We start from the raw sequence: 14,779 nt of genomic DNA on the forward strand, positions 1-14,779 counted from the left end.
AAAATGGCAACCCACTCTAGTATCCTTTCCTGGGAAATCTCATGGGCAGAAGAACCTGGTGGACTGAAGATCATGGGGTGGCAAAAGAGTCGGACATGACTTAGCAACTAAACAACAACATTCTTGAAAGATAATTTCACTAGGTATAGAATTATAGACTGACAGGTATTTCCTCTTAGTATGTGGACAATAAAGAACTAAAGAGTCTCTTGATGAAAGTAAAAGAGGAGAGTGAAAAAACTGGCTTAAAATTCAGCATTCAAAAAACTAAAATCATGGCATCCAGTCTCATCACTTCATGGCAAATAGATGGAGGAACAATGGAAACAGTGAGAAACTTTATTTTTGAGGCTCCAAAATGACTGCAGATGGTGACTGCAGCCATGAAATTAAAAGACATTTGCTCCTTGGAAGAAAAGCTGTGACCAACCTAGGCAGCATATTAAAAAGCAGACATTACTTCACCAACAGAGGTCCATCTAGTCAAAGCTATAGTTTTTCCAGTAGTCATGTATGGATATGAGAGCTGGATCATAAAGAAAGCTGAGATGCTTTTGAACTGTGGTGTTGGAGAAGACTCTTGAGAGTCCCTTGGACTGCAAGGAGACCCAACCAGTCCATCCTAAAGGAAATCAGTCCTGAATATTCATTGGAAGGATTGATGCTGAAGCTGAAACTCTAATACATTGGCCACCTCATGCAACGAACTGACTCATTGGAAAAGACCCTGATGCTGGGAAAGATTCAAAGCAGGAGGAGAAGGGAACAACAGAGAATAAGATGGTTGGATGGCATCACTGACTTGATGAGTTTGAGCAAGGTCTGGGAGTTGGTGATGGACAGGGAAGCCTGGCGTGGTGCAGTTCGTGGGGTCGAAAAGAGTCAGACATGACTGAGTGACTGAACTGACTGATGTGGACAATAATTCTTCATACTAGTCTTGCATTCACTTTTACTGTTGAAAAGTTGTCTGTCTATCTAATTGTTGTTGCTTAGAAGATAATCTGGCTGCCTTTAAAACATTTTCTTTTTTAATGCAGTGTCAATATGATTTAAGTAGGTATCAGTTCAGTTCAGTTCAGATGCTCAGTCGTGTCTGACTATTTGCAACCCCATGAACCACAGCACGCCAGGCCTCCCTGTCCATCACCAACTCCCGGAGTTTACCCAAACTCATGTCCATTGAGTCTGTGATGCCATCTAACCATCTCATCCTCTGTCATCCCCTTCTCCTCCTGCCTTAAATCATTCCCAGATCAGGGTCTTTTCCAATTAGTCAGCTCTTCGCATCAGGTGGCCAAAGTATTGGAGATTCAACATCAGTCCTTTCAATGAACACCCAGGACTGATCTCCTTTAGGATGGACTGGTTGGATCTCCTTGCAATCCAAGGGACTCTCAAGAGTCTTCTCCAACACCACAGTTCAAAAGCATCAATTCTTCTGCGCTCAGCTTTCTTTATAGTCCAACTCTCACATCCATACATGACCACTGGAAAAACCATGGCCCTGACTAGACAGACCTTTGTGGACAAAGTAATGTCTCTGCTTTTTAATATGCTATCTAGGTTGGTCATAACTTTCCGTCCAAGGAGTAAGCATATTTTAATTCCATGGCTGCAATCACCATCTGCAGTGGTATCAGTTTCTTTTTATTTACCCAAATGAGACTATATTGAGCTTCTTGAATATGTAGATTAGTATGTTTCATTGGTTCTGGAACTTTCTGAATAATTATCTTTTTAAAGTATTGTTTTTGATCCATTTCTCTCTCCTCTTCTTCTGTAATTCCAATTAAATTTATGTTAGAGAACTTTTACCTCTCTTTCATTGCTTCTGTTACATTGGCTCTTTGAGCTTCATTCTAAATAATTTCTACATGTCTATCTTTCAGTTCTCTGGAAATACTAATATGTCCAATTTAAGTCTTAGGGCAATGGAAAGGCTTAGCTAAATGTATCTTTCTTCTTTGGTTCCCCCTGTTAGTTGAGTCTGCATCTTACACCAAGATCCATGCCCTGTTGCACATTTCATGGTTTAAATCTAAACAACCTCCCTGGAGGCAACAATCCTTCACTATATTTTTTGCAATTTTTTCTCTCAGTCTAAATTTACTTCATCACTGAGGCTTGACAATACAGGCAGATCTTGTCTACAGATTACTTGTTACTTATACAAGTAGAGTAAATCTACCTTGATAGAGGAACTAATAGAGATAGAGATAATATTTACAGGGTTCCATGTGAGTTTCTTTGGTTCTGTCTTCTTATTCCAGTTGAATGGTGGTGGGGAGGAGTTGAGAGGGATGTGTGTATCAGATGGTTTTAAGTGTAGTAATTAAACTGGACAAATCCTCTCCATATGAGAGGCCAATGATATGCTTTATTGGTAATGTTCTCCAGATCCAGGGCTGAAGAGAGATGTATCCTGAAACTGAAATATGATGAAATTAGGGGGATGAAGAGTTAACATTATACTTTATCATACTAGAGTATAATAAGTCGAAGAAAAAGAATCTAAAAGCTTGGCAGAAACATGGGAGAAAATGTAGACTTTAAAAAGCTGGGTACAGGGCTCCAAACCTGGAATCTGGGGAGAGGTAAGCAAGACTTAAAAGTGTAGAGAATTGATGATAATCTGTATTGCTCCATAGACAGTAAGCTTGCTATGCATGTGTATGTTTGTGGGAGGTGATGGGAATCCAGACAAGGTTTAAGTGCCAATAATAAGATATTCGTAAACTAATTTTTTCCTACTTGAGAAATAATATAACTGATGACTACCACTTGGATTTTCTGTGCAACAGTGTCTGAGGTAGCCTACACTGTATTAAAACTTAATGAATAATTCTCTGTAAGTGATATTATAGTTAAACTGTTGTATTTGATTTACTTGAACTCCCACAGGAAAAATTCAGAAAAATCAGTCATCTATGGCACATAAAAATGAAAGCCATGAACCTCCCCCAGAAACAGTTCAAACAATAACTCCTATGGATGTTCACTTAGGCACCTGGTTTACAACTACACCTCAAGGACATCGGATTGGCACCAAAGGATTAGAAAGAATAGCAGACTTGGCCCCATTTTTATCCTTTAAAGCCACAGATCCTGTCAATGGAACGGTATGACAAACTATTGTATATTACAAATTTTTCCAAATCATTAGAGTTGTAAGACAAACATGTGGAAGAAGCCTGGCAAATAATAAATTTTCAATAACTATCTGTTAAGTAGCCGACTTATGTATAAATAGATGGATTCATCTTTCCAAATCTAAAACTACTGTGTGGTTTATTTGACCAGAGTAATGTATCGTGAAATACTAATTCTTGAAGTAAGAGACAGATGATGACTTTTCTATTCCACTTTTAAGACATATGATTAGTGATATCCTATATTTCTTTATGTTAAATGCATGTGTCTGTATGTCTTATATTCTAGACATGTGTACCTGACATGAATTGTAGAAATTTGTTCATGATCCTTGACTTCAAATAATGTACAGTATATTTAATGAGATGCTCATATCAAATAACTCAAAAATTCAACAAGGCCACAAAGCATCTATAAAAAGATTTTATTTATAACCTAAGAAAAAGTGACATATGAGTGGTATAGAAAACAATGGTTTTATCTGTGAAGCAGATGTGAAATTTAAACTCCTGGGATGCACAATGGCATTTTCTGTGGGCCAGGCTTTCTGTTAGCCGTCTTGCATACACGCTCTATTCAGGCCTCACACCAATGTATATTATACAGACAAGGAAGGTGAGCCTCAGCAAGTGAAGTAATGTGGCCAGGAAGTGCTGGAACCAGGTTTGCAGTCAGCGATTGGTGACTAAAAACGGGGCTGTCTGCATTCTTCAGCTGTTCCTCTATCATCTTACATGGAGCTTTGCACCCTCTATATCTAGACAAGACAAAGAATTTCCTGCATGCCTTGTCTCTAGTTTTTGGACTTTACCTTTGTTTACAACCACATACTGCTAGTCAGAAGCAGAATGTCTGCTTCCCATTGAGATAAAGTTCATTTTCTTACCAAACTTGTTTTCCTTTCTTCTTCAGCCTACTTCTGTAACAATTTCATATTCTTCTACCTTGTTTGCTAGTTCTTTTTTATGAGATCAAACTACATATTATCTCAGGATGGATTTTGGTCACTTAAAATAGCTCACTTTAATTGAGCCTCAATACAGATTATTTGGCTTAATATGCAAATTTGATATTTCTTAGTTAATGACCCTTACTTTCTTTTACTGGCGGTGGTGGCAATTAAGTAACTAAATTGTGTCCAATTCTTTGCGACCCCATGGATTGTAGCCTGCCAGACTCCTCTGTCCATGGGATTTCCCAGGCAAGAATACTGGAGTGGTTTGCTATTTCCTTCTCCAAGCAATCTTCCTGACCCAGGAATTAAACCCGGGTCTCCTGCATTGGCAGGCAGACTCTTTTCCACTGAGCCACCAGGGAAGCCCCTTCCTTTACTGATACCTAGGACCATTATGGAAGCACAAATAGACATTTAGAAGCCTGGATTCAAACATAGACACTCAACAGTCTAATCACAACAATGGTAATAATATTTACTGAGCACTCACCATCCCAGGCCTTGTTGAGTGCTTTCCACACATAACTTATCTAATTCTCACAAGAAACTATTGCTGTTTCCATTTTACATATGAGACAAAGAAGCTACAAACAGGCTAAATAATTTTTCCCCAAATCACTCGGCAAATGGTAGATTCAGAATGTGGACCCCAAGGTTGCATTCTAGGTCTCATATGCTTAACCATTATGCAAACAAAAGCCAGTGATCATATGAAATAAGATCAAAAGTGACATGAAGTATCACGTTTTACAGGAGTGGCACTAACCTTGCAGTGAGGCAGCGATGGCTTTGAACCCCAGTCACGCTTCTTACAAGATGCCTGACTTTGACTATTTCTAATCTAGGTTTTCTTATTCCTGAAATGGAGATTATGGTCATTACCTAAAATACTTGGGAAGATTAATACCAGATTAACACTATCAGGTGTTCAGGAAATATTCTTGCTATTGTGTTCTTTCTACCACTAAAAATGATTATTTCCTGAGCCTACGGTGACCATCAATGTTACGTCATGAAATGTTAGAATTGTTCTAAGTTATAATCTGTGAATTTCTATACTAGATAAAGAGCTAGTATTTAGCATTGCTAACTTGACCAATTAAATGTGAACGGCTTCACAAGCATTCTCTCATTTAACCCATATAATGTCTCTGAAAAATATGCTGATGTTGGCTCCGTTTTGCAGATGAGGAAACTAGAACACAGAGAAAGTAAGCAGCTTGCCTAAATGACCTGTGGAGTCAGAAATTGAACTTGGGCAGCTTAACTCCAAAGCTCATGTTCTCAATCCTGCATTCTACAGCAGTATTCCTCATTATATACATAGATGGATGGATATATATAGATATACACATCTGTATCATTGGCTGAGAGTGTGAAAGAGAAGAACTTAATGATTAGCATGGACTTCTCTCTGAAATATATTGTTTTCTGCCTACCATAAAAAGATACAAATGTAATTATCATCTTCTCCCAAAAGCCCTAGACACGAGTCAGAAAACAGCTAGCAAACTTTATATTCATCTGGACTCTTTAGTGAAAACTGTGTCCCTTACAGTTAGGGCAGTACAAGGTAGAAAGTACTCAATGATTTTAAAATATGCATTGTTGTTGTCAGTCGCTAAGTCATGTCCAACTCTTGGTGACCCCATGGGCTGCAGCACACCAGGCTTCCCTGTCCTTCACTATCTCCCGGAGTTTGCTCAAACTCACGTCCATTGAGTTGGTGATGCCATCCAACCATCTCATCCTCTGCCACCCTCCTCTCCTTTTGCCTATAATATGCATTGTACAACTGTAGTGCATTGTTGCCAGTTGGGATCTGCAGTAGCAAACAGGTGAAGTTTGCTGTATAAGATGTTTTTAAGAGACACCATTTGTGAACGGAAGCAGGGGGGAGGCAGGAATGGGCAGAGAGAGAAGCCGAGCGATGGTGCAGACACCCCGAAGCTCCACTGGCAGGAGCTCAGGAGCCAGTGTCGTCTGTCCCAGTGTCCCAGGTCGGGGAGCAGGAGCCAGATCCGTGTACCTCTGCCTCAGCAGAGCAATGGGAGTCAGGCAAGGCATCTCTCTGCAGTTGAGGCAGGTGCTGGAAGAACTGACATCTGGAGGCTATTTGCCAACTTCCCTCTCCACTGCTGGGGAGCAAGTCCTGTCTTGAAGAGAGACCTGGGCAGTGCATCTCCATGCCCACCACACCTTCACACACACGTGTGCAGCTGGGGGTTTAGAGCTCCTCTGAGCCGTTTGGCTACGGGAAACAAAGGTCTCAGTGTTCTTTCAAATTGAAGCACTTACTGGGACTAAATTCTTTCTGTGTTTCCAGCTCTAGTCCACATACCTAAAACTCTTCTCTACTGCTTCGCCCCCATTTGGATAACAACTGAGTCCTTAATATGACCTAACAAGCTTCCCAGTATGGTCCCTCACCTTAGTCTAGCCTTGCTCCCACCACTCTGCCCCTTGGTCTCTGAGTTCTCTTGTGTTCGGCACACCTTTCATCCATGCTTCCCTGTACCAACCTCTCACCCCATAGTTCCCCGTACCAACACACAATATCCGGGCTCTGGCATTACATCCTCAGGGGAAGCAGACCGCATCAGAACCCTCACTACAGACACCAGTGGTCCCTGCCTTATCTTAAACCTGCAGTTTCCAAGGGAGCAGGGCCTGGGGTCATCTTCCTGCATATACCTGGGTCAGATCACTCCTGACATTAGCTTTTGACTCACAGATGTGTGACCATGGAAGGAGCATCAGTGTTGAAGTAAGGCAGTCTTAGTCCAGCATCAGCTCAGGCACATGCTGAGTGACTTTGGGCAAGTTGCTTAACTGCTCTAAGCCTGAGTTTCCTCCAGGATTGTTATAAAGATTAGATCAAGTAGATGAGATAAAACTTTCACTTTTAAATAATCAGGCTTTTGATGGTAATCATCGGGGTGTAAAAATAAGCAAAGTTGGGATTAACCAACCACCTGAGCAAATGATGATGCTCTGCCTTTGTATGTTCAGGTTATGACAACTCGAGAAGACAAAGTGATCATCATTGAAAAGAAAGATGGTACTCGGATAGTGGATCATGCTGATGGTACCAGAATCACAACCTTTTATCAAGTTTATGAAGATCCGACTATTTCTTTGGAGGATCAAGAGACAGGTAAGCTTTAATTTTTCTGGCGGACGACATAGAGTCTCAAAGAGTTTGACACGACTGAGCAGCAGCAGCAGATGGTTGGTTAATATTATTGTGTTTCAGGTGCACGGCAAAGTGACTCAGTTGTACATATACATGTATTTATTCTTTTTCAAGTAGATGACAATATTCTATGTCTTTACTCTAGGATAGGTAAAAACTTCACTGATTTTTCAAAACACTTGTAAGAAAAACAGTTTTTTTTTGTTGTTGTTGTTGTTTTTACGAACTCAAATTAACCAAAGAATACCCAGGCAGTCCAAACCAGAACCAGTGAGGAACTTTATTATGGTCTTTATCCTCAACTGACATGGGAGTGATAACAGCTCTAGTTGGCTAATGGATAGTAATGGTGCCTTCCCTATTTTTACCACTAAAAACCTACAACCTGGATTGGTATTAACTAAAAGTTAATAATCATGACTCAACTGTACTTAGCAATTAGATTTCAGACCTGTTTCCTTTGATCCTTAAGGAATCTAATTTTCCTACATAGACCTCAGATATATCCTCCTTCAATTATGTCTGACAATTCTCAGAAAAGCAAGTGGCAGCTGCTAATGAACTGCAGTCTGTTCATATTATCTAAAAGCCTAACACCCTTCCTAAGCTAACTTTAAACAATATTTTGAAATAAAAATTATTCCCTGATTCACTTTTGTTTAATTCCAGGGTTTATTTGTTGAATGCATTAAATGATTCATTGCCAAATTAAATGCAACAAAATGGCAAGTGAGTAGAAAAAGAGGAACCTTTATACCCTGTTAGAGTGAAAATTTAAAAAGCCACTTGGGTGGGCAATTTTAAAATATCTGGTGAATTGAAAAGTGCATATCATGTGATACACTAATTCTCCATCTGGGTATATATGGAAAAATACTCTTTTGTTTTGTTTTTATTTTTATTGGGTTATAGGGGATGGGTTGGGAAATATCTCTGCAAGTCAATTCCCCACTAGAGAAATATCCATTCTAATTTTCCTGGGATAGCTTTCAAAGCTTTTTCCTTTTCTTGGGAAAGACACTCATACATTTGCACAAAGAAACAAGTACAGAGATGTTTCTTGCAACACTGAGTATAATGTTAAAATATTGGGAAAGCATAAATGTCCATTAACAGCAGAACAGAAAAATAAAATGTGTTTTCTTACAAAGGGATACTATGTAGCAATTAAAATAAATGAAGTACCCACACATGTACCCATTTACATAGGCACGTATATATCAAGATGGCTAAAGGCCTCAAAGCATTAAGTGAAAAATTCAAGTGTGTGTCAGTTCAGTCATTTTCGATTCTTTTGCGACCCCATGGACTGTAGCCCACCAGGCTCCTCTGTCCATGAAATTCTCCAGCAAGAATACTGGAGTGGATAGCCATTCCCTTCTCCAGGGGATCTTCCTGACCCAGGGATCAAACCCAGGCCTCCTGCATTGCAGGCAGATTCTTTATTGTCTGGGCCACCAGGGAAGCCCAGTAGTATGATACACAGGGTGATATATAACTTATGTAAATTTAAAGCAACAAAATACTTCTGATATACATTTATATAAAAGTATTATAGTGGATTGTGAGAAAAAGAAATAAACTCAGAGATAGGGAGAGATGTGAACTGTACCTATAATTTCTCTCTCATGTACATGTTAAAAAATGAAGCAAATATGGCAAAATATTAATGAGTGTAAATTTTGATTGGCAAACATGTATAGTTAAATTATATTTTGTGCTTTTCTGGATGTTTTCAATTTCTCAAAATAAAAAGAATGGTGAGGACAAAAATAGCACACTGTATTAATATGCCTTCTCAAACAAAGGCTCCGAGTTGATAGAGCAGTAGCCCATGAAGCAGCCCCATGGAGTGAGTTCTCAGCCAGGCAGTCAGCAGGCAGGCGTGTTCCCCTCGCGTGCATCCTGTCGGACCTGCCCCTCTGCATTTGCCCACAGCCGAAGGACCGCAGAGGATCACCAGGCAGGTGAAGTGCATGCGGATTGAAAGCTCACACTACGCCACCGTCATCACCAACTGCGAGGACAGCAGCTGCTGCGCCACCTTTGGGGACGGGACGTCCATCATTGCAAAGCCACAGGGAACGTACCAGGTGAGTCTGAGCAAAGTGAGCGGTGCCAGAGGGGAGTGTCAAAGTGTGTTTTTGACTAAGAAAGAACTCCCATCTGGGGCACTGAACATTCTCGCCACGTGCATGCCTGTTGCTCTCATCTCAACTGATCTTAGAACACACTTCTCAATATCTTTTCATTTATTTACTTTCTTTTCAAAGTCCATCGCAGAAAATCAGTGTCCTCCCTGCCTTTCAGTACTTTGGTATCTGGGGATCACAGTTATTCTCCGGAGTGTATTTGCCGGGGATCATTTAGTGGTGGGTGAGGGGCGCTGTGGGTGTTAGGAAGCCTCAGTGCTGCCTTGTCCCTTCTAAACCAGCTTCACCTCCTGCCTCCTCTTACTCATTCTCCCACCCTTCCCACCTCCAGTCTGTCCCCACTTTACCTTGTGTCCCCGCGGGATGGGAGGACACATGCGTTCTATGTGGTCTAGGAGGAGAACTAGCCCAAGTGAAGCACAGCTGTGTCTTTGGAGGGCTGGGGAGGAATGCTGTTAGCAACTCCTCCACCTCCTTGCATTTCCCCCTTAAACACAATGCCTCCGGCTCAGCCTGCAGTCTCCCCAGTCTTAGAGGGATTTGTCTTTGCCTTTCTACTTGCTAGAGAAGGGACACAAGTGCCAGAATATCACCTCTAAGGTCAGGATACCGAGGGTGCAAAGCCAGCAGGTGATGGACAAAGACTTCCGTAACAAATGTTTGTTACTGTGAAGACTACTGGAGCCAGTTTATCCCTCCCTTCTCTCCTGATTCTCCCTCTCGTACTGTGCAGATCCTTGTGGAACAAGCAAGGTGCTGAAAGTGAGAGATGACCAAGAGAGGCTTGGTCATGGATGCTTTTTTCCCTATATAACATTCAGAATATCCAATTTAAAAAAAAAAAATTTTTTTTATTTTGTATTGAGGTATAGCTGATTAACAATGTTGTGATGGTTTCAGGCAAACAGAGAAGGGACTCAACCTTACATATAAATGCATTCATTCTCCCCCAAACTGCCATCCAGGCTGCCACATAACACTTAGCAGAGTTCCTGTGCTATCAGAATGTTCAATTTTTAAGAAAGCATCCCTATTTCAGTACTGCGTGTCCTACCAGATGTCATAAGAATCTCCAAAGATGCTATGATGAGGCCTTATTTTTATCATAGCCCTAGACTCTGCTGATTACAACTATAGAGGCAAAGAAATTTTAGCACCAAAGTAAGTTACCACTGAAGGAAGAAATATAACAGAAGAGATCCAACCTGAAGACATTCAGTGTCTGATACAATTGTGTAGCTGCATGTTTGCCCACATCTCCTGAAACACTGATTGCACCTCATTGAGAAACACACATATCTTAGCTCCCAATTAGGGGGAAAAAACTCCAAATAAGCTTAGCAACACTTATTTTATAGTTCTATTAGTTTTATAGAGTTGAAAGCTGGCGTTCACAAACACCTTCTGCCCATCCTCATTGGCCTTGGCACATGTGTCATTACTTACTCACCAGCATGAGGACACTGGGCAGTGTGATGAGTGAGGCTGGATATTAGGCAATGTGAAAGAGAGAGAGCTTGATTTTGGCCACTGCTATACCTTAGCAGCACTAAAAAGATTAATGAAAACATCAAGGAGGAGGTAGGTGTAATAGCTATTATTGTCTATGATTATAGTGTTTCACAACTGGGGGTGGGGACATCCACCAGTTGGAAGGTTTCAGAGAGACAAGATGACAAATAATGGGTCTGTTGTCTCCCATGGGAAATCTTCCTCTGTCCTTGGGTCTAGGAACAGAAACCTGTTTCCCTAGACCAGAAGATTGAGTGTCTTCCTGGGGAAAGGGGTGCGTGTGTGTGCACACGTATACACTGGAATAAGATTTTGACTACTCGTCTATACCCATCTGAACTTGACTCCTTTGGGAGAAGTTAAAGAAATGTAATAAGCACTCTTAGGAATACTACTGAAAAGGACTTCAAAGGCCCTTTTCCTTATCAGCAGTACCATAAACAAACGTCATAATGGAGGGAAGCTTATCCTCTGCTCAGTGCATGAAATCAGTTAAAAGAGGAAAATTTTTTATTAAACTCTGAGCACTACAGGTATGCAAAATCATGAGAATTCTATTTGCCAGCTGGCAGCTATATTGAAGACACTATGTACGTATATATATGAGTTACTGCTGTATTTGTCATGTTGAATCTATATGTTTCAGCAAAGCTGTTTTTCCAGGCTAACTTCCTAGAAGGAAAGCCATCTCCTTTTTACAGGTTTTCTTTTTGGCTTTTCTAGACGGTGCTTCACCTAGTGTATATGTCTCAATTCTGGGAATTTTAGGCCATCTTTTTCTGTCCAGAGCAGCTTTTAGTAAATTACAGTCAATCTGACATATTAAAAAGCAGAAACATTACTTTGTCAACAGAGGTCCGCCTAGTCAAAGATATGGTTTTTCCAGTAGTCATGTATGGATGTGAGAGTGAGACCATGAAGAAAACTGAGCACTGAAGAATTAATGCTTTTGAACTGTGGTGTTGGAGAAGACTCTTGAGAGTCCCTTGGACTACAAGGAGATCCAACCAGTCAATCCTAAGGAAAATCAGTCCTGAATATTCATTGGAAGGATTGATGCTGAAGCTGAAGTTCCAATACTTTGGCCACCTGATGTGAAGAGCTGACTCATTTGAAAAGACCCTGACGCTGGGAGGGATTGGGGGCAGGAGGAGAAGGGGACGACAGAGGACAAGATGGTTGGATGGCATCATTGACTCGATAGACATGAGTTTGAGCAAACTCCGGGAGCTGGTGATGGGCAGGGAAGCCTGGCATGCTGCAGTCCATGGGGTTGCAAAGAGTCGGACACTACTGAGCAACTGAACTGAACTGAACTGACACTTTGAGTCTATTTTATTGAGGACCTATGGAGCCTGGGAAAATTACAGATTTAACTAGTCACCAGTGTCTATGCTAAAATATGCCTGAAACCACAGAGAAGCCTCAGAGTTAGTCAAGGTCCAGGGAGAGTTCTCTGGCCTGGGTAATGGTAAAGAGTGAATCTGAGAAACTTCCAGGATGATGGAGTAAGAACCTTCAAAAATCCACTTACTGCTCTCTAAAAACAGCTAGAAAGCTGAAACTATTGACAGAATCAACCTTTTCAGAAGTCTGGAAATCAACCAAATGACTATAGTGATATGAAGATTATTAAAAAAAAAAAAAAAAGACAATCTTGGGAAGAACATCAAGAATTGTGGTGATTTCACTTGCTGCATTCCTCTCCCCTCCCCCAGCTCCAAGGTAGCCTTGAACATCAACACTCTAACATGCATGATAGCAGTGAAAACCAGCAGGCCAGCAGCCACTGAAAGAAGAATAGATCCAGAGCTCCCCAAAACATCCATCACAAAATGTTGTCATTTTCTGTCTGTCCATTTTCTAGAAACCTCTATTCAACAAGGGTTGTCTTTATTTGGTCTGATTCTGAACTCACTCCCTACAAACAGACTTTTCCCCAAATGGAGGTGATAATTGAACATTATAGCTATTGAAGTAGCCACAAAAAGCAAGAGGCTAAACAAAAGAGTTAGAAGGAAAAAGAGGATGAGAAGTTCATAGAGGGCTTTGAAAAGCTCTGACACGTTCTCTGGAATCTAGAAAGCCACGCTCCTGTGAACGGCTATGAACATGCCCATAAAAGGACTGAGAAAGCCCTGATTTTTCACTCTTGCTGATCAAGAAGCTCTGCACAAGCAGGGAGTGAAGGATAAGGTGGAATCACAAACTTCCTACTACAGCATTGAAAACATTTGCCAGTATGCACATAGAGCCCATAGAGCCCTCAGCAGAGGCTGAAAGATCTATTAGTGCAAAGTACCTAAGAAAATATCTTCCCCGTTGTGAGGAGAACTGTAAGCCTAACAAGCAGATTAGGCCCACGCATGACAAATATAAACTGTAAAGAAATGGTTCAGGGGAATCACTGAACAAATAGCAACAACAACAGAAGTAACAATAAGTCCTGGGGCTAGGATCTAATTTCCAGAGTTGTACATAATACTATTTTAAAATATCCAGTTTTCAACAAAAAATTATAAGACATGGGGGAGTGGGGAAGGGGGGAATTTTGGCCCATAAACAGGGATGGGAAAGGAGGAAGCAATCTATTGATTCCATCCCTGTGGAAACCCAGACTTTGCATTTAAAGAGACAAATTTAAGTCAGCTGTTATATTTTAAAGAGCGAGAAGCCTTGTGTAAAGAACTAAAGCAAAATATGAGAATGATGCTTCATGAAGTATAGAATATCAATACATAGAAATTATTTTTTAAAAGAACCACATAGAAATTCTGGATTTGGAAAGCATAATAACTGTAATGAAAAATTTGCTAATGATCAACATCAAATTTTGGCTGGCAGAAGAAATAATCAGCAATTATTTGAACTGACTTGAAAATAGGTCAGTTGAGATTAAGTAGTCTGGGGGAGAGAGAGAAAAAAGAACCAAGAAAAATGAACAGAGCCTCAAAGGATACCATCAGGCATACTAACACATGCATAATGAGAGTCTGAGAAGGAATAGAGGGAAGGGCAGAAAGATTATTTGAGGCAATAATGGCTTAAAACTTACCAAGTTTGATTAAACTATCTACAATTGCAAGAAATCTCAACAAACTTCAAGTAGGGTAAACTCAGAGATTCACACCTAGACACATCACAGTCAAATTGTCTGAAGACAACATCTCACAAGCAATGAGAAAAGGCTCATCAAATATGAGAGATCTCAAAAAAAAAAAAAAAAAAGAAAGAAAAGAAAAATCCCAAAACACAGTGTTGTTCATCAACTATATCATAATAAAAAAATTTTTAACTGAGGTATCCAGTAAGACTAATGGCTATTTTCTCATCAGAAAACATGGAGTCAGAAGGCAGTGAGATGACATATTCAAAATGCTTAAAGAAAAAGATCATCAACCAAAAATTCCTCTTTTCAGTAAAATTATCCTAAAATCGAAGAAATTAATATAGTTCCAGGGAAACAAAAACTGAAAGAATTGTTGCTCTTAGACATTCCCTACAAGAAAATCTAAAGGGAATCCTTCAGGCTGAAACAAAATAACACTACACAGCAATTCAATTACACATAAATAGTACTGGTAAAGATAACAGTATAGGTAAATATAAAAGACAGTATACATGTATTTTTGTGGCCTTTTTTAATTTAAAAGGCAACTACATAAAACCACTATTATAAAAGTTTATTTATGTGCTTATAATGTATAAAGATGTAAGTTTTGACAATAACACAAAGAAGGAAAAGAGCTACATGGAGCAAAAATTTTGTATAATAATGAAATCCTTAGTATCAATCCAATCTAGACAGTT

The 14,779-nt window shown here is 40.1% G+C and overlaps 1 protein-coding gene across 1 annotated transcript in view; it reads left to right on the forward strand.

Annotated features, from left to right (window-relative positions):
* Positions 1 to 14,779, forward strand: part of SPAG17 (sperm associated antigen 17) — a 235,476-nt gene that overhangs the window by 169,044 nt on the left and 51,653 nt on the right. The window contains exons 29-31 of the mRNA XM_043875734.1: positions 3,007 to 3,122; positions 7,121 to 7,265; positions 9,243 to 9,397. Coding sequence (XP_043731669.1) covers positions 3,007 to 3,122; positions 7,121 to 7,265; positions 9,243 to 9,397 — 416 coding nt within the window. The remainder of the gene's footprint in view (positions 1 to 3,006; positions 3,123 to 7,120; positions 7,266 to 9,242; positions 9,398 to 14,779) is intronic.

The sequence above is a fragment of the Cervus elaphus genome, chromosome 20, assembly GCF_910594005.1.
Source record: "Cervus elaphus chromosome 20, mCerEla1.1, whole genome shotgun sequence".
NCBI lineage: Eukaryota > Metazoa > Chordata > Mammalia > Artiodactyla > Cervidae > Cervus > Cervus elaphus.